Source organism: Rana temporaria, chromosome 9, assembly GCF_905171775.1.
Source record: "Rana temporaria chromosome 9, aRanTem1.1, whole genome shotgun sequence".
NCBI lineage: Eukaryota > Metazoa > Chordata > Amphibia > Anura > Ranidae > Rana > Rana temporaria.
Window position 1 is genome coordinate 121,584,008 of NC_053497.1, and position 26,337 is coordinate 121,610,344.

At 43.8% G+C, this 26,337-nt stretch overlaps 1 protein-coding gene across 1 annotated transcript; it reads right to left on the minus strand.

Annotated features, from left to right (window-relative positions):
- Window positions 1–816: 816 nt before the first annotated feature.
- Window positions 817–26,337, minus strand: LOC120914586 (extracellular calcium-sensing receptor-like). Its single transcript, XM_040325266.1, has 6 exons — window positions 25,879–26,337; window positions 20,056–20,344; window positions 13,832–14,662; window positions 11,272–11,496; window positions 5,707–5,830; window positions 817–1,775 (listed from the first exon to the last, which is right to left on the minus strand). Exons 1-6 carry the CDS (start codon window positions 26,085–26,087, stop codon window positions 874–876), a joined length of 2,580 nt encoding a protein of 859 aa, XP_040181200.1. The 5' UTR covers window positions 26,088–26,337; the 3' UTR covers window positions 817–873.

Genomic DNA, 26,337 nt, shown 5'->3' on the forward strand with positions numbered 1-26,337 from the left:
TTGACTATTTCCGGAAATCTGGTGACGCACGTTGTGCGACAGGGGAACTGTTTCACAAGCCGTCAATCATCTAACCGAAGGATAGAAACGCCCAGTCCCGCAGTCATCAGAACCCGGAAGTCCTGGACAAAATGACAATATAACGGTATGTACGGATAAAAAAAAAAAAAAGACGTGCATACAGTAAATGTCCTTAGTATGCTTAGTATGCTGAATGTAATTATTAGAATTTTTTTTTAGGGTGAACCCCCGCTTTAAGTCCTATTGCTGGTGTCAGTAGTTCCCCAAGGGCAAGATAAAGGCAAGCATAGGGTCGCATGTGGTCCCTGGGCCACAGTTTGGAGACCACTGCACTACGGGGTTGATTTACTAAAACTGGAGAGCATAAGATATGGTGCAGCTCTGCACAGAATCCAATCAGCTTCCATTTTTTTTTGGTCAAAGGTTAATCAAACAAGCTGAAGTTAGAAGCTGGCTACCATGAAAAGCTTCACCAGGTTTTGCATTTTCCAGTTTTAGTAAATCAACTCCTTTATCAGCATTCCCTGTATGCTTATGTAATGTCATTCTTTATGTGAAGCTTGTCAACTGACAAAACAATCATCTCCAATTTACTTTTAATAGTATAACCAGTGTAAATTGTATAAAAATCCAACATGTTTCATGTAGATATGAATATAAAAGATGGGCACATCCCTATTGTCATTTACCTGACACAAGTAAGGAAATATATTTGGTTTACTAAGAATAAAATTGATAGTTTTTATCTTTCATACAGAAGTATAACATTTTAAAGAAACTATAGAAACTGGACATGCTACAAAATATGAAATAAAAAGATGATCAGTTCTAGTGTCAAAGCATGTTCAAATTTTAATTGTTTTTAGACATTAAATACCCTCTTGTATTCATCATAGGTTTTAAAAGCATTATATAACATTTTGGAGCAAATATACAACACAAAAGTCCAAGACTTGACAACAAAATGGCAAAAATCTCAACTGCAACAATATATTTACCCTTTGTGCTAAGATAAGCTGGAATAAAAGTTGACCAAACACTCAGGAAGGTGAACATGCTGAAAGTAATGTATTTCGCTTCATTAAAGCTGTCTGGTAAGTTCCTGGCTAGGAAAGCAACCACAAAACTTATGGCAGCCAAGACACCCAAATACCCTATTGTGCAGTAAAACATAACTACTGAACCCTCATTACATTCTACAAGGATGGTACCAACCAAGACTTGGTGATTATGTTCCAGGAAAGGTGGAAATTTTGCCATCCATACCAAAATAATGACCATCTGGAAGGAGGTGGAGATAGTAACAACAAAGATGGCTGTCTTGAAACCGACCCACACCCTCAGATTGCTCCCCGGTTTGGTGGCTTTAAAGGCGATGACAACTATGATCGTTTTTGCCAGGATACAAGAAACACAAAATGAGAATGTGATTCCAAAAAGAGATTGTCTGACAGTACAATTCAGTCTGGTGGGGTAGCCAATGAACATCAGTGAGCAAAGAAAGCAAAACTTTAGGGACAAAAGGAGAAGATAGCCGAGGTTCCTATTGTTGGCTTTTACCATGGCTGTGTTCCGAAAAATAAGAAATATGCACAGCACCATCACAGTGATGACAAAGAACAAGACAGAGAATAAAGTCATCACTAGACCAAGTGGTTCCTCATAAGAGAGGAATTCAATGACTTTAGCAACACATTTGTTTCTTCTGCTGTTTGGCCACTCGTCTCCTGGACATGCTTGACAGTTAACCGAATCTGTAAAGTAATTAAAACCAATGATCATTTCAACCAAGTTGTCTACCGAGCACCTCATTCATAGAACCAATATGTTAACAAATTCTTATTTAAAATATTTCAGTGGATGGTGAGTTTATACAGTGGAACCTCAGATTGCGAGTAACGCGGTTAACGAGCGTTTCGCAATACAAGCAATTTTTTTTTAATCCTGACTTGGTTTGCGAATGTTGTCTTGCAAAACTTGCCTCTGTGGTGTGCATTACCGCATTTGGCCAGAGGTGTGGGGGCGCCGGAGCCATTCGGAAATACTCAATTCCGGAGTGTTTCCAAGCCTTCTATGGGGAAACTTGCTTTGATATGCAAGTACTTTGGTTTACAAGACTTCTCCTGGAACGGATTATGCTCGTAATCCAAGGTTCCACTGTAAAAGTAAAATATTGTCAAGGAAGAAATAGACCTGCAGTCCATGCCATGCCTTTCTGTTCCAAATTCCAAGTGCTTTTATTTTTGTCTTATTTTCCACCAAAGACATTTTCCTCACTTCCTGTCCTGCTGAATCCCCTGGGACACTACAAGTGAGGGGAACTTTCCCCAATGTGGTCAGAGACTTTAGGCATTCAAACTGATAAAAGTTGTAATCCTTTGGCAACCAATTCATTTAAATACAAAAATCCAGCAGAATGGCGTGCATTGACCAAAAGAAACATGGGCCATGTTGCCGTGGTACAGGCACTAGAGGCCAATCAGTAACCCCCATAGGGAAAAAGGACTGCGGCCATGTTGCCGAAGCCCATCCGCCAGAGCGCCAAGCTCACTAGTGATGAAGGGACGGCCATATTACTGAAGTCCCATGTCCAAAGCAGGAATACAACTATTTAATAACAAATAGTGTATGTAAATACTCATAAAACAAAAGGTTAAGAATAAAAATATACCGGCAACCGTTCATGATAAGATACATTAATCAATTAAAAAATAGTCTAATACTATATATACTGTATATCAAGAAAATCATGAAACATAGAGATATATATTTGATTTAATTATTATTAATAGAACAATATTATTGCTGCCCCTCCTCCTATGCACTTTCTAATGATAGCGCAACACAATACTTACTTTTATGGTTTATATATTACATACTGTATGTGGATATACCATGAGTGCAGCTGTCACAGATATTTATAGATATATTGTCTTGTTAGATTGTGATTCACACCCTAGGCAAGACTGACACTCCCGGCACCCCCGGCCTGGGGGGGTAGTGCGGCCAGGGTGTCATTGTTTGTCTTGCCTAGGGCTGCACAGGTCACAGGATCGGAGAGCAGAGCTACGTTTAAAGCCCCACTTCCTCTGTCTCCCCAGCTGTGCCCGTCACCTCCTCTGACTTCATGCCTGCTTCCTCCGCCTCCCCAGCTGAACCCGCCTCCTCCGCCGTGCCCTCCTCACAGGCTGAGCTGCTGCTGACCTCTTATGCAGCAGTAGAGATAGATGTCTTCCACGGCTGCTGCTTTCTCTGTAGTCAGTCAGCGCCCCAGTGTAAGGCCCCTGGTGTTCCCTGGCCAGGCTAATGGGGAAGTCAGAGGGCAGTGCACGCTAGGCAGCTGCCTAGTTCGCCTAGCGGGAGCGCTGGCCCTGGCTGGATACACCAATACACCATTAATGTGTACATGGAATCCACTGTTTTTCCAACCCTGGCAGCTCTGTGGAGGGAAAGAAGATCACAGGGGGTGCTTCAGAGAAACTGTGTTTTCCTCTTTCTTCTTTTGCCCCACTTTCCCCCTTTTCCTCTCCATGCTTATACCTTCCCTTTTATTTTTCTCACAAACTCTATCTGGTTCTCTCCTCGGGGTCCCCTTCTTTGCATACTCTCCAATCTTTCCCCTAACATCCCACTTACTGAGATTGTGGAATCACATGGGTCACCTGACTCACAGGTTAAATCTATATTTTACAAGCTGTTGCAAGTCACAAAAACAGACATAACAATTTTTTTTTTTTTCACGTTTAGAGTAATTACCTAATCAGGTTCTCCATCCCTTTACAAGTAATCATTTATGTAATAGAAAAACCTTAATTTTGACTTTAAAGGAAATGTAGGGCCAAAGCTCTTTTGGTCCTATTTCTCCTATGGGTCATAGGAGTGCCCTAGTTCAACAGTCCTGTGACCTGTATTCAGATGACAGCGGGCTAAAGTCTACTGTCAGTTGATGTCACTGAGCCGGTCCAGGCCCTGGAGGGATCCTGAGTTTATTTTTTGGGATCCGCCCAGATGTCTGATCGACAGCTGGCTTAGCCTCTGATTGACAGTCACTAGTTCTCTGCTCACTGAAGACCGTGAACCGAGCGATTAGCAGTCTTTAATTGCTCAATTATCAGTCTAGAGGGGACAGGGGGACAGATGCAGCATCCACCTAGGGGAGTATTATTCAACCCCCTTGAGCCAATACTTTGTAGAACCACCTTTCGCTGAAATTACAGCTTTAAGTCTTTTTGGGGATGTCTCTACCAGGTTTACACATCTTGAGAGGGACGTTTTTGCCCATTCTTCTTTGCGAAATAGCTCAAGCTCTGTCAGATTGGATGGAGAACATCTGTGAACAGCAATTTTCAGGTCTTGCCACAGATTCTCCATTGGATTTATTTCTGGACTTTGACTGGGCCATTCTTCTAACACATGAATATGTTTTGATCTAAATCATTTCATTGTAGCTCAATCCATCTTCCGATCAACTCTGACCAGCTTCCCTGTCCCTGCTGAAGAAAAGCATCCCCACAACATGATGCGACCACCACCATGTTTCACAGTGAGGATGGTGTATTTAAGGTGATGTGCAGTGTTCGTTTTTTTCCACAAATAGCGTTTTGCTTTTAGGCCAAAAAGTAACATTTTCAGCTTATCTGACCAGAGCATGTTCTTTCACGTGTTTGCTGTGTCCCCCATATGGCTTCTCACAAGCTGCAAATTGTATGGCTTTCTTTCAACAATGGCTTTCTTGCCACTTTTCCATAAAGGCCAGATTTGTGGAGTGCATAACTAATAGTTGTCCTGTTGACAGATTCTCCCACCTAAGCTGTGGATCTCTTCAGCTCCTCCAGAGTTACCATGGACCTCTTGGCTGCTTCTCTGATTAATGCTCTACTTGCCCGGCCTGTCAGTTTAGGTGGTCGTTCATATCTTGGTAGGTTAGCATTTGGGATGATGGATTGAACAGTGCTCTGTGAGATGTTCTAAGCTTGGGATATTTTTTTTATAACCTAACCATGCTTTAAACGTCTACACAACTTTATCCCTGACCTGTCTGCTGTGTTCCTTAGCCTTCATGATGCTGTTTGCTCACCTCTGAGTGCTTCACAAAACAATTGTATTTATACTGAGAATAAATGGCACACAGGTGGGCTCTATTTACTAATCAGGTGACTTCTGAAGGCAATCGGTTCCACTAGATTTATCAGAGGGTATCAGAGTAAAGGGGGCTGAATACAAATGCACGCCACACTTTTCAGATATTTATTTGTAAGAAAAAAAAAAAAAAAACATTTATCCTTTTCCTTTCACCTCACAAGTATGTGCCACTTTGTGTTGGTCTATTACATAAAATCCCAATAAAATACATTTATATTCTTGGTTTAACGTTGTAACATGATATGAATGTGGAAAATTTCAAGGGGTATGAATACTTTTTTAAGGCACTGTACTGTATATACATGTGTGTGTGTATATATATATATATATATATATATATATATATATATATATATATATATATTATTTTTTACAACATTTTTATTTTTGGGTTTCAATATGCATTAACTCTAACAAATAATTTGGAAATCACAAAAGTAGCTGGACAGAACTACAAATCTTTTGGCAGATAAGACAGTTTACATATATGTAATTCGTTTTAGCTCAGCTGAATTGACATACATTTTCATCTCTGTAACTTACTTGTCTCATTGGAAATCATACCTTCTGGACATGGCACGCAGTCAAAGCAGCAAACAGGTTGTCCTCTCTGTGGTGCCTTCCTGTAGCCAGGTGGACAGTCATCACTGCACACAGAACGTGGCACCTTTGGGGTTACATAAAAGACTCAACACCAGAGAATAAAATGAAATGGGTAGCAGCAGCTCAATGACAGAAGGCCAAAGGTGATCGTACAATAAAATCTATGTAATACCTTCTGAGGTTTGGATAAGATTCAGGAGGGGAAAAAAATTATCTATCCAAACTTTGCAGCAACAAATCATCTTTTACAATAGTGATCTGCAGGGCTTTTTTTCTGCAGGAACGGGGGGGAACGCAGTTCCGGCACCTCCAGGACTGAATGTGTGCAAGGGGTGCTGGGGTGTGCTGAATTGTCTGCTGATGCTGGCTGCTGGGGGATCTATTGTAGCCTGGGGGGGGTCTATTTCAGCATGGGAGGGTCAGTTGTTGCTGAGGAAGTCTGTTACTGGTGGGGGTGGGTCTTATGTTGCTAGGGGGGGGGGTTAGTTGTCGCTGGAAGGGATGCACTGTTGAGGGAGGGGTCTATAGTTGCTGGCTGCTGGAGGGTCTCTTGATGCTGGCTGTGGGGATATCTGTTGTTGTTGCCAGGGGGTCGCTAGTTGCTGGGGAGTCTATTGTTACTGGGGGTCTATTTTTGCCTGGGGGATATTTGGCATTATTGTTGTAGGAAGATCCATTGTTGCTGGAGGTTCTATTGGTGTTGCTGGCTGCAAGGGATCTATTTTACTGCTTTTCTTGTTATTATTAACTAATTCCATAAAAATTACTTGGCACCAAAAAATTATACTTGGTTCTGTATTCTCTATAAAGGGCCCTACTGGAAGGTGGGCAGGGGGTGGAGCCAAGTAACGGTCCTTTGGAGGTGGGTAGGGGAGGAAAAATGGGGCGACTCAGAAAGGGGGAGTTCCTGCACCTATACTCTGAGAAAAAAATGCCTGGTGATCTGTTAATTTCTAGTTTTGAGGCAGTGACAATGCTTTGATCTTCAGTGCTACTAAAGTACTAGAATTTCAATTCTCTTTTCATTCAAGTCACAGACAAGAACATCCAGTGAACATATTGTTTATTTGCTAGTGGACTATCTGAAAATAGCAAACATTTTTTATATTGCAGCTTACCAATTCTTATGCCTCGTACACACGACCGGTTTTCCTAACAGGAAAACTGTGAGGAGAGCTTTTGGCGGGAATCCCGGTCGTGGGTATACTCCTCGCCCAAAAAACACCGGACAAAAAAAGAGAATCAGCTCTCTTTTTTTCCGAAGCGGAAAACCAGTGGACTTTTGCCCAGCGTTTTTTGCCAGTTTTCCTATGGAAAAAACTGCGATGGAGCATACACACGGCCAGGATTCCTGTCGGGAAAACCATCCATGTGTAGGGGGAAAGACTGCCCGAGCAGGTTCTCGGCTTTCCCCTCGGGATTTCCGACGGGAACTTTTCCCGTCAGAAATCCCGCACATGTGTACGAGGCATCAGATGTAATGGCTGCATGTGTTTCCTTTCTAGGCGTTCTTTCTTCTATTTTCATCTGGTGATCCAGCCAGCAGTTCTGTTGTTTTTCAAAAGCACAAGCTCTCCAGCAGAATGAATCAGATAAATAAATATGAAAAATCAAGTAACACTGGCACGCGTGATTATATTGATCAGCTTTTATGTATTCATGCAAAACCTTTATCTCAAAAATATTATAAAGTGTGAGCTGGAGTTTGGCTTCCGTTTGTGTGTGTATCTAAATCTGCTAATACATTTAACACTACCCCCACCTCCAGACTGACAATGCTGCTATCTGTTGTGCCTCCTATTCTCAGGCTCCGTACACACGTCTGAGAAACTCGACGAGCAAAACACATCGTTTTGCTCATCGAGTTCCTTGTGAAGCTGCCGAGGATCTCGGCGAGCCAAGTTTCCTCATTGACTAACGAGGAAATAGAGAACATGTTCTCTATTTGGCCCGACAAAATCCTTGACGGTTTCCTCGGCCAAAAGTGTACACATGACCGGGTTTCTCGGCAGAATACGGCTCCGATTGAGTTTCTGGCTGAATTCTGACGAGAAACTCGTGTGTACGGGGCCTCATTCATCCTGAGTTGTGTCTCACTAATGCAGGAGCTGTGTTATTGGCTAGATCACCAGGGGAAAACAGAGGGGAAAAAAGGAAAAGAAAAGAAAACTGATACAGCCACCGCATTTAATGATTAGAAAGCTGCAAAATAAAAAATTTTTGGTTTTGAGTTTAATACCGCTTTAATTTGGCAACAATCGTGAGAACTTCCACACTACCTCTAAACCACTGAAAAAAATATATTGTGATATTTTAAATAATTAATTGAATAAATAGGGCAGTGACATAACACGTGGAAGGAGCTGGGTGAGGCAGAAGCCACTGAGTGTTGGAATGAGCATGCACATTGAGTTTTAAAGGCACATTTACTTAGTTTTTCTGTAAGTGCAATTCTTTTTATAAATTTGCAACTTACATAGTTAGTCAGGTTGAAAAAAGACACAAGTCAATCCAGTCCAACCACAATTTTTTTTTAAAATAAAATAAAAATAAACTTGTGATGTACTACACAATGAGAGACCACCCTGTGTTCTTTTGAGTTTACTGGGAGCAGAGGAGACAGCCTCTTAAAGAGACACCAACCAAGTATCACCACAGAGGAAGCTATTATCCCTTAAGGACATCTAGTAAGAGAGAGACCACCATAGTCATATCCTAAGAGGGTAAAATCGCATTAGACCTAACAATGTACGTTCTTAGGTCTATGCCACAAGGTGAACACATTGAAGTGAAGGTTGCGGGATACACTTGCATGACGGTGTGGATTTACATAACTGTTTAAACACACATTTGGACACATTACTTTAGGGCTAGATTTTTTTACATTGGTGATATAGTAAAACGTTTTATGGACTTTCATCACAATATGGAAAATTGGGTTATTTAACCACTTTCCTACAGGGCACTGTAGGAGCTCAGTATTGAAGAACTACACGGAGCAGTTGTAGTGAAGCTTAAAGAACTGATACGTTTGAGTTAGGAAATGTTAAAGGACCATAGGAGACAGGATTCCTGCACGTGCAGAAGTGGCGCCTTGTAGGGCCTTTCCCTGTATTGGTGTTCTCCTATTGAAGTCTCAGAGTCTGCCAATTGAGTTTATAACTATCTAAGGGTGTTTCCTGGCCCTAACCCTCTTCCCCCCAAAATATATAAGGACTGTCAAAATAAATAAAACATCTTTTACATCCAAGAAGTGCCTAGCACCCAATGACTTTCACCATCTTTGGCCCCATTATGCCTCACAACCCATCACATACTGAAGGATGTCAGTTATCTTTGGCCTTGGAGGTTCTCATTAGACCAAAAGAAGAAAGAAAAAAAAATATATATATATACACTGCTCAAAAAAATTAAAGGAACACTTTTGAATCGGAACTCCTGGGATATTGATCTGGTCAGTTAAGTAGCAGAGGGGGGAGGGGGGTGAATACAGAGGGGGTTGTTAATCAGTTTCAGCTGCTTTGCTGGAAATTGTTGCACTAGATGGGCAACAATGAGATGACCTTCAAAACAGAAATGTTTTTTTCAGGTGGAGGTGTCTGCCATTTTTTTCCCTACTCATCTTTTCTGACTGTTTTTCACTAGTTTTGCATTTGGCTAGGGTCAGTGTCACTACTGGTAGCACAAGGCGATACTTGGACCCTATAAAGGTTGCACAGGCAGTCCAACTCCTCCAGGATGGTACATCAATACGTGTCTTTGCCAGAAGGTTTGCCGTGTCTCCCAGCACAGTCTCAAGAGCATGGAGGAGATTCCAGGAGACAGGCAGTTACTCTAGGAGAGCTGGACAGAGCCATAGAAGGTCATTTACCCATCAGCAGGACCGGTATCTGCTCCTTTGTGCAAGGAGGAACAGGATGAGCACTGCCAGGGCCCTACAAAATGACCTCCAGCAGGCCACTGGTGTGAATGTCTCTGACCAAACAATCAGAAACAGACTTCATGGGGTGCCCTGAGGGCCCGACATCCTCTAGTGTGCTCTGTGCTCACTTCCGGATTGGCAAATAAAAATATACTTTACCATATTTACCCCTAACTATTTCTACTCCACCTCCCCCCAACCCCCCTCCATTCTACACCCCCCATCTCTCTATTTTACCCTCCCCATTAAACCCCCTTCCACCTCACCACATACTCTTAATTTCACCTTATTTCTTTGTTCACTTAAACTTTTTTCACTCTTCTCATCTTTGAGAACCTCTGTCTTGTGTCTTCGTAGCAATGTCTGAGTTATTCCTTGTTCCGTATCTCTTCTATTTTATCAAACCATTCGCCTATCTTTGGACTTTCTACTTCTTTCCAATTTTTCGGTATCAGACTTTTTGCGGCATTAATCATGTGTATTATCATTGAGTTTTTATATTCCTTTATCGGAAATATCTACTCCATGAAATAGACATGTTCAAGGTTCCTCAGGCAGGTCTGTCTTGGTGAGCTCTTTGATATAGCTTAGTACTTCCTTCCAATAGATCGCTATCTTGGGGCATCCCCACCATATGTGGGCCAAAGTTCCCACCTGTCCACACCTCCGCCAACACTCCGTTGTTTGTCCTATTTGGTACTTCCCTAGAGTATTAAGAGTTCTATACCACCTAGATATGCATTTATAATTAATTTCCATCATCTTGTTTATTGTTTATCCATGCACAAGTTTCAAGATTCTTACCACTTTTTGGTTCCTTCCTGGTTTCTCCAATTCCTTCTCACTTGTTGTTGCAATGAAATTTCAGCAAAATGGACTAGCTTGCTGCATAATTTTTTCACTTTGATTTTCGGGGTATCTTTGAATTCAGCCTCTCTGTGCAGATCGTTTTGCACTCCTGTGATTGGTTTTCATTTCCATCAAAGGATTTGCCATCCTTTGATTCCTAACACATTACCCAGTCCATATCAGTATAGATATCCAGCATGAGATTTTTGCCCGTTGAGATCTGATATGTTTTCAAAGTGTTCCTTTAATTTTTTTGAGCAGTATATATATATATATATATATATATATATATATACTCTACATTTAGCATAGACTATATATTCAGTGTATACTCTATTTTCAGTCAGTGCAGGAAGTGTATCAATATTTTTGCATTGATACCTGTCCCCTGGGGCACTACCTGGGCCCCCATACACTTTTTATGGCAATAACTTGCATATAAGCCTTTAAAATTAGCACTTTAGATTTTTCATGTTTGTGTCCCATAGACTTTAATTGTGTTCGCACACATTTTTTGCCTGTTCGCATGTTCTGCTGCAAACCGAACCAGGGGGTGTTTTTGGTTTCTGGGCTCAGATGCAGAAAACATTTGTTTTAAAAATAGTCAATGTTGATTGAGAGATTGAAATTCCACATTGAAGATCAGAGATTCTTAATGGGACTGTAGTGTTTTGTCATTTAATGTAATATTATGTTCTAAATTATGGGATGCTCTCACAATAAAAAATATTTACCTTTCTTAGTCCACCTGGCCACCGGATGGCAGTGGTGTTAATGAAAAGTTTTGGGCCGCTGCTAACGTACTCATTGTAGGTTCCAACTTGTATATATTGAGCTTTGTTTCCAATCAGTTTCCAGTTCAAGATGTCAAAGTACCCGTGGATATCTCCTTTAGCATCAAATGACACCTCCTCTCCTGCAGTGTTAACAAAATGAACTTTCTTCATGTAATGCAAAAGCTAGCAGGGTAAAGAAAAAATATATATTATTTTCATTTCTCGTTATGTTTTACAGTAAATAACTCTTATGCCGCGTACACACAACTGTTTTTCATGACGCAAATTTAATTGGTCATTAAAAACGAATGGTGTAGGCTCCAGAGCATTTTTCTGACAAAAAGAGAGTGTCTCCCCCTGGGTGGGATTTTAGAGGCCAAACAAAGTATCAAGGTAAAAAATAGGTCTTTTATTGAGAATTAGTACATATACTTTCACTTGAAGATAATGCACGCAGCAAGCACCCATGGTGCATGTAAAAACAGCAAATGTACAAGTCCATACAATAGCAATAAAACAGTACGTGTGCCACAAATAAATGGCAAATAGACAGAAAACTCTCCTAGTAGATGATATGTGTATGCCCGACGCGTTTCTGGTTGTAGACTGTCATCAGGGGCCACGAGTGAAGAGTAGTACAAATCGTAGTTCTATTTACACGAACCACGTAATTTTCTGGATCTGGACCACTTCTGGTTATGGGATTATATGGGGAAAGAGATGGCGTTTCCCCAAGTGTTCAGGCACCTACACACTTGGGGAAACGCCATCTCTACAATTTTTACAAAAAGTACAGAGCCAGTGGGTCTATTAAGACTCCAACGGGGATTCAGGTATATAATCGGGATTCAGATTTGGGCAGGATGTGACCCTGTTGTTACCGCACCGGAAGACCCTGGGCCCATTCACTTCCCATCCCTCTGGGCTTGAGGAGCGCTCAGACGCAACCCTATTCCCATATAATCCCATAACCAGTAGTGGTCCAGATCCAGAATATTACTTGGTTCGTGTAAATAGAACTACGATTTGTACTACTCTTCACTCGTGACCCCTGATGACAGTCTACAACCAGAAACGCTTCGGGCATACACACATCATCTACTAGGAGAGTTTTCTGTCTATTTGCCATTTATTTGTGGCACACGTACTGTTTTATTGCTATTGTTTTGTACTTGTATATTTGTTGTTTTTACATGCACCTTGGGTGCTTGCTGCGTGCATTATCTTCAAGTGCCAGTATATGTACTAATTCCCAATAAAAGACCTATTTTTTACCTTGATACTTTGTTTGGCCTCTAAAATCCCACCCAGGGGGAGACACTCTCTTTTTGTCTAACGATTGAGGGATATGGCCAATACAAATGCTGCATATGAGTCAGTGAGCACCTCTTCCTTTTTCTCAGAGCATTTTTCTTGACGTGAAAAATGGGCATTAAAAATTTTGTTCTAATTTTTCTCGTAGTTTTTCACGTCGTGAAAAACGGTTGTGTGTAGGCTTTAACGACAGGAAAAAAACGTGCATCCTCAGAAGCAAGTTATGAGACGGGAGCACTCATTCTGGTGAAACTAGCGTTTGTAATGGATATAACACATTCGTCACGCTGTAACAGACTGAAAAGCACGAAGACTGAAAAGAGCGAATCGTCTCTCACCAAACTTTTACTAACACAAAATCAGCAAAAGAAGCCCGAATGGTGGCACCATCCGAATGGAACTTCCCCTTTATAGTGCCGTCGTACGTGTTGTACGTCACCCCGCTTTGCTCGAGCATTTTTTTTTCACGATCGTGTGTATGCAAGGCAGGCTTGACAAGAATCACGTTGAGAAAAACGTTGTTTTTCCATGACATTAAAAACGGTCGTGTGTACGTGGCATTAGTCCACATCATCCCAGGAACTTACAGTCTGGCTGTTTGTTTTGGGAAAGTAGTCCGCAGTTTGACAACTCAGTTGGTACACAATTTCTGCTCTGACTACATTTCTACAGGACAGAGTCATAGAAAAGAATACTCTAATGCCGCGTACACACGATCGGACATTCTGACATCAAAACCATGGATTTTTTTACGACATATTGTTCACTCAAACTTGTCTTGCACGGTAACACAAATGTTGTCGGAAATTCCAAACGTCAAGAATGCGGTCACGTACAACACTACGACGAGCCAAGAAAAATGAAGTTCAATGATTCAGAGCATGCGTAGGATTTTTGTGCATCGGAATTGGCTACAGACGATCCAAATTTCTGACAAGAACTTTTGTTGTCGGAAAAATTGAGAACCAGCTCTCAAACATTTGCTGTCGGAAATTCCGACAGCAAATGTCCGATGGAGCATACATACGGTCGGATTTTCCGACAACAGCTCACATCGAACATTTTTTGTCGGAAATTCTGACCGTGTGTGCATTACTATACTTACATAAATCACTCTCCAGTCACTTATCCAAGCTTACCATAAACAATTCACAATCTAACTACATTTACAGTTAAGGTCTGGGCTTCAGGTTTGGTCTCTTACCTGCCAAGGCTGGATAGCTTGCTTGTCAGCACAAGATTTTCCACTGAAAGGACCTTCTCCAGGCTTACAGGATAGCAATGTTTGGAGAGCATGTGCAACCACATAGAGGGCACTGTGGGCCATGTACACAACCTGGGAGGTTGGGTCATTGAGTTCTGTGATGTCATCAGTTACTATCTTCTCAAAACCAGTACAAGCTCCTGTGCTGGAGCCTGCATTAGATAAACTGCTGTTATACAGGGGCCATTTACAGTTAAAAGTCCTCTCCCAGAACTGTTGGATAGACAACATTCTAGGATAAACAGATGGATTAAGGTTTTGGAGAAAGTCTGAAAATTGTGGTAGAATCTTTCTGCTTTTTGCTATCCCGATAGTATTGTTTAGTATGTTCCAAAAATCAGTCTGCAAAAATACAGGGGATGTGAACCAGGCTTCGATGCCAACCCACACTTTTCCAGTAACGTTTTGAAGAAGAACCTCGATAAATATAGCATTGGCCTCTGGAGGAGAGACAAATAGAAATACTGCTGAGGCTGTTGACTTTCGAACATTCTCTATAATTTTTGGCATCCTTTTTGTGCTGGAATCCAAGGCAATGGTTTCATAAAAGGCGATACAAACCTCATTCTTAGCAGCCTCTTTTTTAAGGGAGACCCCACCTTGTGTACCATAGTCTGTTGAAGAAATAAGTATACCTATCCAAGTCCACCCAAATGTATGACACAAGTCAATGAGGGCCTGTGGTTGACTGTTTACACTGACTGTTGTCCTCAAGAAAGATGGAAACTCTTGTTTGTTGCTCAGATTTGGAAGAGTCGCAGCATAGCTCACCTGCAGAAAAATACCAGGGTTGATAGCACTCCTCATAAATTTTCTTTGGTGATTTGTGTCTAGCATGGTGGAATGAATGTATTATATTTAGCCTAATGTTGTGCCTACAGTAAATCTGCCCCTGTATAATCTAAACTTGATAACTTAAAGGAGAAGTACAACCAAAGCTTGTTTGGCTGTACTTCTGTGGATCACAGGAGTGCAGATGGTTTTGCACTCCTGTGCCTGGTTTTCAGTAGATAGCGGGCTGAAGCCCACTGTCGGCTGACGTCACTGAGCCAGTCTAGGCTCAGGAAAAATTGTGACCATATGGTCGGGATCAGCCCAGATGCCTATACCAGCACCTGGCTCAGAGAGGCTGAGCCAACAGCTCCTGCCCCATCCACAGCCCAGAAATCCAGTGAGCGCAGGGGGGCAGAACAGAGAGCTGGTGACTAACAGTCACCAACTCTCTTTTCAGGGAGCTGTGAGAACCGGGCTGTGACGAGATCCTTCCTCGCCCAGGTCCTGCTCTCCCGACACTCCTCTGCTACCAGTGAGTCAGCTTGCAGATTGCAACGTCTGATGGTCCAGTCATCCAAGGTTCCGGGATCCGAATTACAGCTATGTGCCATTCGGACCCATTAAGAACAAACACCAGGCAGGCTGTATGTAAGTTCCAACAGGACCCTCTATTTTCAATTACACAGCACACTTTTATACAGAATTTGGAACATCCCACTCCCAACAACCGCTTTCCTATTGGTCAATTGTAAAGTATATGCAGTCTTCACTCAGGTCCCCCTTGACCATGCAAATGAGGACTTGAAATTGTCAACAGGGATTGGTCCAATAGCTTGGATAGAAAGACTTGTGTATTGAGACAGAAGCCCCAGGGGGTAATCAATATACACAATAACCCGGTCTACTTAATTACTACCTCTGAGAGGTTACATTGCTTTAGACAATAGAATGCTAATTCAATACAGCTGACAGGAGGCTTCTGACCTTTAGAACAATAAACACATACATCTAGATTCAATTAACCTTCAATCCATAGTTTTTAGCCAGACGGAGCGTCTCCGACACCCGCTCTTAACCTGCAGAACACAATAAAAGGTATTTCTCTAGCTGGTTCCACTTAGCATTTCAATAACCGATGTCCTTGCATTGAATGTCCCTCTCCTGTGTAACAGATGTCAAGTAGAAACATTTTAATATCTCAAGGTCCATGACATTACTTCCCCTGGGAAACAGTCCAACAGCCGCAGTGGGACCCAAACGGGTCAACTCGAGGATGTTGGAAAAATAGTCTTAAAGTTCCAGGACTGTCTGCTGGGATGACCCATCTGCCTTCCTGTTTTGAGGTCCTGGCCCATAATCGGACGGCAAGAGGCTCACATTCAGTCCTCTCCAAAAGCCCCTGTCCCGGCTAGGTCTGTCACACATCTCCCCCTTTGGCAGGAGACTAACACTGGGAGAGACCCCAATTCCGGTACCCACCCAGTACCCCAGATAACTTGTCCCAAACAGAGCATTACTCACCCAGCCAATCTCTGCCTCTCTCAGAGAACACGCCTGCCGCTGGGGAGAGGCCTGGACTGGCCCTTCTCCCTGGAGTCCTTTCAGCCGCTGGAGAGAAGACAGGGTGGCTGGGCTCAGTTCATCATGCCGTTGGGAATCTGGGCCAACTGGCCACCATTCCTGGGGTATACCAGTGGAGACTGCAGTCCCATCCACTGATGCTAGGTAAAAATCCCCCGGTGCTTGCAAAGCAAAGCCGACATCCTCCTGTCTCAGTGCCGCACCATGTTCTGGGGTTGTGTCCGTGGAGATCGCAGTCCCATCCACTACCACAGGAACCCCCTCTCCTGTTAGTTGAGAGCAGAGGCCTGGGGCACTCTGCTCTGTTGCCAGCTCTTCCGCTGGGTTGCTGTGAGTGGAGACCACAGTCCCATCCACCGATATCCGCTCAAGCTGTAGTGGGGTGCAGCCGCCAGTAGCATCCTGTCCTGCTGCCAGTGATTCAGCTGGGAGTACGAGCTTTACCACCTCAGCTTGTTGCTGGGGAGGGGGGCCAACCGCCCCGGCTCCCTGGAACTCCACAGTTGGTCCCAGTGCTGGGCAGAGATGGCTAGCATTCTGCCCTGTTGCCAGCACTTCTGCTGGGGGTGCATAATCCATAACATCCTCTGAACAGTCCATACACTCTGTAATCTGTGGCTGGGGAGTGATCGCCATCTTCTCACCCTGAGCCTCCGGAACTGCCACAGGGGTGGGGCAGAGGTCTTGATCCCTCTGTCCGGTGACCAGCGCTTCAGCTGGGGAAGTTCCTTGTAACTCCACAAATACTGTCCTTGGTGCTGGGCAGAGCACAGTGAAGTTTGGCCCTGATACCAGCTCTTCTGTTGGAGGCTCCCCAGGTTGTTCTTCCTCAGCAGAAAAGTCTATCAAATCCCCTGTCTCTACAACTGGTGTCTGGGGATAGAGGTTCACCATCTCCTGTCCATGGAACCCAGAAGATGCTATGGGTACTGAGCAGAGGTTAGCAGAGCTCGGCCCTGCGGTCAGCACTTCAGCTTTGGGAATGGCAAGCTCCCGATTTTCCACTGCTGATTCATCAGCCAGGATTTCATCACTGTCAGCTGATATTTCCTCATAGTCCCAGGTAAAGGGAACCTCACCCTGCTGCTGAGCGGAGTCTAGCAGCTGTTTGTAGGCGATTTCCAGTTCCCATTCCTGAGCGGCCAGGAATTCCAAATCTTCCTGTAACCAGTGCACTTCCGGAACATTCAGTCTTCGCTCTCTGTGCTCCATTATTTCCTCCCAACGCCACTCCCGATCGCTCCCAAAGTTGGGATCCCTGGACATCCTCCAATACAACAATCCCAGGCCATCATAGTCAAAGCCTTCCGTGGGGCTGTCATCCGCTGACCACGGGCACTCTTGGACTACATACCACCGGAGGGCTCTGTAGCTCTCGTCCAACCGCATCTCTTCCCGGATCAGCCTGCTTAACTCTGCTGTCCACTCCTGCTTTGGTTGTTCCCCCAATAACAGCATCCGTACTTCATACTGTGACCAGTACCTTACATGGATGGAGGGGAGAGCTTTTCCCTGGTGTCGCTGCTCGCGGGCTAACGCTTCTTTCCAGAGTTCGCAGCGGATCGAATCAGACCATCCAAGCAGGACCTCCTCTGATACTGGTCCTCTGCGCTGTATCTGCTTCTCTCGCAACCTCCTTCTGAATTCCTCTTCCATGGTTACTGATATCTGTACCTCTCCTCTTCTTTCATTTGGTGCTGCTTCTTTAGGCGTTGTTACCGATCGCCGTATTTCTGCAATTCTCAGCTCCTGTTGCCGCTCTCGTTCTCTCTGTTGTCGCTCTCGTTCTCTCTCATCCTGCCACTGGAGGTCTCTAATGGTATTCTGTATGGCGGTCTCTGATGGGTTCGCACCATATAATGCCAACCGCTGTTGAACTCGCTGCTGGAACAAGTCTTCAACTGACCGGGGTCCTGCATCACCATCCCTCTGATCCATCTCGGCTGGCGCAATGATCAGGGTGGCCTTGTTCTTCCCACCGGTCCCTCCACGGCTCTCAAGCAAGTCTTTTAGCATGGTTCTCCTCCAGGCTGCATAGCTGGTCATTCATGGTGGTGGTTTGGAGTTGTCCCAGTAACTGGAGAGCAAATCCCACCGCTGCCAACCAATGTGACGAGATCCTTCCTCGCCCAGGTCCTGCTCTCCCGACACTCCTCTGCTACCAGTGAGTCAGCTTGCAGATTGCAACGTCTGATGGTCCAGTCATCCAAGGTTCCGGGATCCGAATTACAGCTATGTGCCATTCGGACCCATTAAGAACAAACACCAGGCAGGCTGTATGTAAGTTCCAACAGGACCCTCTATTTTCAATTACACAGCACACTTTTATACAGAATTTGGAACATCCCACTCCCAACAACCGCTTTCCTATTGGTCAATTGTAAAGTATATGCAGTCTTCACTCAGGTCCCCCTTGACCATGCAAATGAGGACTTGAAATTGTCAACAGGGATTGGTCCAATAGCTTGGATAGAAAGACTTGTGTATTGAGACAGAAGCCCCAGGGGGTAATCAATATACACAATAACCCGGTCTACTTAATTACTACCTCTGAGAGGTTACATTGCTTTAGACAATAGAATGCTAATTCAATACAGCTGACAGGAGGCTTCTGACCTTTAGAACAATAAACACATACATCTAGATTCAATTAACCTTCAATCCATAGTTTTTAGCCAGACGGAGCGTCTCCGACACCCGCTCTTAACCTGCAGAACACAATAAAAGGTATTTCTCTAGCTGGTTCCACTTAGCATTTCAATAACCGATGTCCTTGCATTGAATGTCCCTCTCCTGTGTAACAGATGTCAAGTAGAAACATTTTAATATCTCAAGGTCCATGACACGGGCGATCGGCAGTGCTTGATCACTCGGTTCTCTGATGCTGCTTCCACATAGGTAAGTATGATTAAAAAAATTAATTAAATCCCATACTTCACCTTTTTTATTCTTTATCCTTAATTAAAGTGGTTGCAAAGGTTCTCTGCATTAAGGTAACAATCTTTCAATGCCAGCTCCCCCCAGACCCCCCCCCCCCCAGATAATTATGTGAGCCCTATCATGATCCAGTGCGGTGCACACGTTCAGCAGCCCCTCTCTCACAGGAGGCTTGGCAGCAGTCTGAGCCATTGACTCCTGCTGCTTTCAATCAAACCCCATGAGCAGAGAGCGGGGGCTGAGCCACACCATGTGTGTGTGTCGATAAACACATACAGCATGGCTCAAGCCCACACGGGTGAACCCATGGCACTCTGAGAAAGGGAGGAGACAAGACCACTGACAAGGGACCCCAGAGGAGGATAGTCGAGGCTGCTCTGTGCAAAACCATTGCACCACTTTAAGATTCAGATGGTACCGATGAATGCAGACTAGGGTTGCCACATCATCCCTTTAAACCCGAACACATACTAATTACACAGGTTCTGTGGCTGATTAAGGTGGTAATTAAACTCACTTGGTGCCTTACCTGCAATAAATTAGCCTCAGAACCTGTGGAATTCATATGTGTTCGGGTTTAAAGGGATGAGGTGGCAACCCTAATGCAGACCCTACCATTAACCAGCCAGCACCACCATGAAGCAACGTTGAAGGCACAGACACAAAAGGTCTTTGTGGAACAATGTATATACTGAAAAATTATAGTAGAGATTGAAAGGAAATCTTCAACCATCTTTTATCTGTTTCATCCATGTGTCTAGGTGTAGCAATCAATTTATTTGTAACATTGTATCTTTTAGGTAAGTGTTTGTGTTATGTTCATTACTTTCTTTTGTATTGTCTAATGCATTAGACAGAGAAAACAAGCTCACCTGTGGTATCCTCCACAGTCCAAGCACCCTTGACATGGACACAATAGAGCTAGATAAGGGATCCCCAATGATAGCAGGCACCCTACGTAGGAGGCCACACTTGTAGTTAGGTACAGGATTCCCACCTCCTGTCACAACTTGCAGTGTTGACTTAAGAGAAGTTGCCTCAGAGAAACAGGAATCATACATGTAGAATCCCAGGGTAATATTCGGCAGGAAATTATTTTGATTAATCTCCTTTGTTGCAAAAAGCAAAGCAAGAATGGACTTGTACTGGTCTCTCTTGAACCTGCAGAAAATTAAATGTGTCAGGGAAATGAAATAGGTACAATGCAACAAAAACTACTCATTGCCAATAACACTGAGATGCAATGTATAGCATGGTTGTCTGGAAACAATGGATTTCTGAGCTCAGTTCCCACAAAAGACACTATCTGAATTTGCATGTAATCCCCTTGTTTACATGGCCCTAAACTAGGCATATTGGTTTCATCACCCAATCAAAATCTTCTATCCACCATCTTCTGTCCAAAAACTGTCCCTTTTAAATTGGTAAAGTGCTGTATAATTGTTGGCTCCCTTCTACAAACAAGAACCTTTTTTTTCAGTTTGAAGAGGTTTGGTACTGTATTGCCTTTCCATTGTGGGTTTTGGTGGTTTTAAGGGTATAGTGAATGTTAAATAGCTCAGAGACAGAAGCTATGCAGAAGCTATGTGGACAGCGCAAGGGGGAGTGTAATTTTAACCAGTGAGACCACAGGTACAGCAGGAGCCAGGAACGCACCCATACGATAAGCTGGTCAGCGGCTGTCTAAAAGACTGACACTGCCAAAGACACCAGGTGCTGGTTTTAAAGCACCTCTCTTGTGAGTAGTTTTTTATTATGAATTTTAAATAAATATATTTTTAAACGTATTTCACCATGATGAGCCCCTTGGTTTCTTTGAGGCATTGAGGAACATCCTGAGAGGACTCACCAACTTTAACGGAATAAGTTTTTGAGGCACATTACCAGCTGGGGCCTGGTGAGTTTGCATTTCAGCAGTTGGTGGTGGTAGCACTTATCTTTGTCGGGTGGAAGAAGTGACAGCACCCTGTATGCATGAAATATAGCACCAGGATTTAAACTCAGCAACACTTTCTGTTTGGATTGGAATTTGTGAACTGGCGCTTACCCATAATTGGGGACGTGTTGCAGCATGAATGCACATGAATTGTGAAAAACTAATTTTTGGCACCAACGCACCTCATTATTATTTTTATATATTAATAATATTATTCATTATTTATATGTTCGCACACTTGTGCATGTATATTCATAATAGTTTATAGACTCACTTATAGCACTTTGGAATATTGTTTCACAAGCACATCATTTGGGGTAGCCATATTTATTTATTTATTTATTCATTTATTTATTTTTGATGGCACAGCATATGCACATAGCATCACGCTAGTACATATGTTCACAAGAGCTGTTTCTATAGTGACCCATCACGTACATCACTGTACTGGATCTAGCACTATATCACTATAGGGGTCAAATAGAAAAAAAAAAATTGGGGTAAACTAAAAAAATTTTTTTCTAAAAAAAAATTTTTTTTGATATCACATTATTATACCAGCGCAGTACCAACACCTTTTTAATTTTTTCACCTAAACCTCATAGAAGGTTTATACAGCACTGCAGCAGGTCAATATAGTATTATTTAGAACTTATTTTTGCGCCGGTGACAATCACTTTTCCAGAGACAGATTAAGGCAGAATGGGCCTGAGACAAGTTAGCAGCTGTGGGAGCAGCAATGCCCTCCACTGACATTGATAAGGAATGCAATAGATGCAGCATCACCCCCCATTTGCAATGTCTGTACCGGTATGGCTCCTTCCCATCAGACACCAACTTCCTTTTACAAGCACCCTCCCTTGATTTCTCTTAGTCTCCCATCAAAGAATGTTGATGTGTAATGGTCCAAATGCTAAGATAGGGAATAACTATAACTTGCAGTTTACTAAACAGGTGCAAAGTAGAACCAATAATGCAAAACAGGGTCAAAATGGCAAATAGTATGCATACACTGCAGAGTTACATAGACTCTTCAAATCGATGTCTCTGTGGCTCAGTTAGGGTAATATGTCACTGCAAAGCATAGTCTCCATAAGACTCTATAACAACAGAGAGTTTAGATATACATTTTTAATTCAATTAAACCAGACCTGGGCAAATTGCGCCCCAGGGCCACGTCTGGGCCTTTGGCTGTCCCTCTCACACCCGTAATGCCTGCGCGGTTAGCATACCTCTCTGAGCCTGCCAGTTTCCTCACTGAGGAAACGGAAAGGCTCAGGAAGACATGCTGACAGATGTCTATGTGGAGAGAGGTAAGAGGTAAGAACTGGAAGGAGAGAGCCTGAGGACAGGGCACATTATATGGGGGAGAGGGGGAAGCAGGGCACTTTATGGGGCACAATAGGACACATTACATGAGGGGGCAGCAGAGCACGTTATGGGGCACAGCAGAGCACATTACAGGGGGGTAGTATTGCACATTATGGAGCACAGTGGGGAACATTACATGGGTCACATTATGGGACACAGCAAGGCATATTACAAGGGGCATGAGAGCACATTATGGGGCACAGCAGAACACATTACAGGGGAGGGTGAACAGGGCAAATTATGGGACATGCCAGGGCACATTACAGGGGGGCGGCAAAGCAGGTCACATCATGGGAAACACCAGGGCACATTATATGTGGGGGAAGCAGGGCACTTTATGGGGCACAGTAGGACACATTACATGAGGGGGCAGCAGGGCACATTACAGGGGGCTAGTAGGGCACATTATAGGACACAGCAGGAAACATTACATGGGGCAGGAGGGCACATTATGGGGCACATCAATGCATATTATAAGGGGGCATGAGGGCACATTATGGGGACAGCAGAACACATTACAGGTAAGGGGGGACAGGGCAAATTATGGGGCACAGCAGGGCATATTACATGGGGGGGGGGAATTGTCATCTTATGGGACACACAGCAGGGCAGATCATAGGGCACAGTGTAGGACACAGTAAGGGACACATAGGAGTGCACATTGAAGGAAACAACAGGGCACATGGGGGGAGGTGTGCACATTATGGGGCACAGCAAAGCATATTACAGAGCACACAGCAGGGCTTATTGTGGTGTACAAAGCAGGGCGCATTATTGAACACAGAATGGTGCATCACAGAGCACACAGCAGGGCTTATCACGGGGCACAGGACACACAGTAGGACACAGAGGGACACAGGGGGACGCCGTGGGGGGGGAGGGATGGCACAGGGGGACACTGTGGGGTGGTGACTGACACAGAGTGATGCTGTGGGGGGAGGACACAGGGGCACGCCATGAGGGGAGGACACAGATGGAAGCCGTGGGGGAGAGGGATGACACAGGGGGGATGCCTTGGGGAGGGATGACACAGGGGGATACCATGAGGAGTGAACACAGGGGGTGCCATGGGGGGAGGACACAGGGGGACACCGTGGGGGGAGGACACAAGTCCTCTGTGGCAGGCGGTATTTCTTTGATTTGGAGGGGTAAGAGGATTTGTGCTGGGGGGTGCTTTGGGAGGTAAGGGACCTAAAATCCCCCACCCCCCCAGCACAAATCCTCTCCCCCCCTCTATCATAACCCCTCCATGTGTGCTGTACATACACAGTGACAGTCCTCACATCTGACAACTCAGGTCTCCCGTAATTTCTGCAGCGGTTCCCGCTTACATCATCAGCCAGCTCTAGCAGTGCAATGTCCCCCCTCCTGTCTATGAAAACACTGCTGCCACTTGTCAAACTCTGCACCCCTAGTTAAAAATTCCATGGCTGCAAAGCATCGCTTCTGTGACGTGTAAACAGCCCCATCCGGCTGTTAATTTACAGTGTGGGTGGGCAGCCAGAGGAGGTAAAACCCTAGCTCAGCCACCTATATATACCACCTCCTTACCACCTGTCTGAAAGAGAGCAGTTGTAGTTATTATTCTTAGTGACAGGTGTTTGTTTTCTTTATGTTTATGTAGTTATGGACCTTTCCAGGTCCAAAATTAATATTGAACAGAATTAGGTTCAGAAATACACAACAGTCCCAGTTTTTCATGTGGCTCCTTAAATGCCCACCCCCTGAATTAAATGGTTCAGAACACATTTACTTGTGCTTATCCTCATAAAAAGCATCCCTTAGATTACAGTCCAGGGCAGCTCTGGTAACAAAGATGAACAACTGGCAGGATCCAAGGCACAAGGAAGAATTACCACCCCACTGGAACTACAGTACACTGGTAACAATTGGGGAGGGGCTCCCCTTAGTAGCTGTTATATTAGGCTCTGGTATAGCTGCTGACACACAGGTTCTGACAGTTGAGGGCCTTTCACATGGCTGCCAATCACTTGCCCAGCTACCTCTTCCTCAACAGGTGTGGTTTCTTTGAGCTGCTGGAGAAGGTAGGCAAAGAAACTTACCTCCCCTGTGCATGTTCAAGAACCAAGAGTTGCAGGATAAGGAGTTAAAGGGGCTCATGCTTGCATCTGAACACGGTGAGCAAATTTACGTTCTGCTCCAGTCCCCCTATGTAGTTTCACAGATACTGTATCTGTTGATACTGACCACCTAATACAGCAATCTGTGATGGTGTGACAACAATGCTGCACTGCTCCAGAATTCATACATAGTTGCCTCTCTTACACAGGCTTGCTTGCATTATAATGGGATATGTAGATGTTGCAGAGGGCCTGGCTATTACCATTGTCACTGCGACCCAATGCATCTTGGTGTGCCGCTCAGGTTCTGTTGAAGCAGGGTGTGTGTGGATTCTTAAGCAACCACCCCTAGGAGTGCTGGCACTTGTCCCAGCTCCTGCTATGGCTTGTACAAAACTAAAGGATCCCTATAGCCGCACATCCATGTAGTCCCTAGGATCGATATAAGAGTGGCAACCTCAGCCTGGACTCCAGCCAGGCCATGCACCCAATGTGTTTCGCTCTGCCCCTCAGAGCTTAGTCATGGGGATGAAGATCCCAGGTGCATGGGGAGTGGTATTTAGGCAAAATCAGCAGTCACTCAGCAGGTGTGAAGAGGGCTGACAGGTCTGTGCGAAGTGTTCTATTCAAAAGTATGTGTGAAAAAGAGTGTAGTGATTAAAACTAAATGAATAAAAAGTGAAACATTATAAAATGAGATAGAGAGTAAGAAAAGTGATAGAATTATCTAGAAAAAATTGAGGTGGTCAGACCGTCTGAAAACAGATGAAAAATAATAAAATTAATAAAACATTGTCACTGCTAAAACACAACATTGTAGCTTGTCAACATCTGGCCACTCCTCATCCTTCCCACTGCTTTCTGGATCAACATCACTGCCTCTGTTGTTGAAACCCTCCCACTGTGATCTGCAGTGTCTGGGAGGGAGAGCATGTGAGACACAAATGAAGGAGGATTTGGCTCAGAAAGGTCAGGTAGCAAAGTTTTTTTGTATTACTTTTTGAGGATTGCACATAGTAACAGCATTTGGAACATGTTTAGACAGTGATACATGAGCCTTTAGATCTCCACACGAAAAAAAAAACACAAATACAAAGAACACCAAATAATGTAAACCAAGCTACTGAAAAAATACACTTTAAATAAAGGCAAAAAAGAATCTTCAGCCAAAAAAGCTCATTGTACAATATCAGTACATTTGCAACAAAATGTCAGTCCATCCCTAATGGCTAGCCTTCGGTAGGGGGCCAGCCATTTGTCCACTCACACATAATGGAAACGAAAGAAAAAGTATTATCGGTACTCACGAGTCACAGGTATAAGGAGGCGGCTCAGCAGTGAAGGTAATGACAGACTTAGTGGAAACTGAATTTACAGGGCCAATCATTCCTAATAAGATGTGACCTTCTTCAGTATAATTTAACATGGAAGAGGAAGACAAGAGACAGCCAGAAGACCGGACCCCCACACGACACAAAAGAGCAGCCATTGTTACCATCCCAAGCCATAGTCCCATTATAAACCTGTCAGAAACAAACAAGATAAAATAAAATAATAAAAAAAAAAAAATTCCACCCCCTTTCCTTATTATAGAGAGAAGCTGTTCTGCAGCTAAGTGAGTGACACCCTCTCACACTTTGTGTCTGTGCTCAGAAGCATAAATCTTTTGTCTTGAGGCTGAACTGACATAAATATTTTTCTGGCAGTTTTAAGTGTGCAGCCAGCTTCAGATGAAGTCTATTGGTATGCTGGCTGACAAATAGCTA

What these genes read in the sequence shown, in the direction of transcription:
- LOC120914586 (XM_040325266.1), bottom strand. Translation starts at nt 26,087, where the DNA reads ATGGGACTATGGCTTGGGATGGTAACAATGGCTGCTCTTTTGTGTCGT. An exon ending in CCTCCTTATACCTGTGACTC is followed by an intron (nt 20,345 to 25,878) that starts GTGAGTACCGAT and finishes AATTTTCTGCAG; the next exon opens with GTTCAAGAGAGACCAGTACA. An exon ending in GGCCAGGTGGACTAAGAAAG is followed by an intron (nt 5,831 to 11,271) that starts GTAAATATTTTT and finishes GTAACCCCAAAG; the next exon opens with GTGCCACGTTCTGTGTGCAG.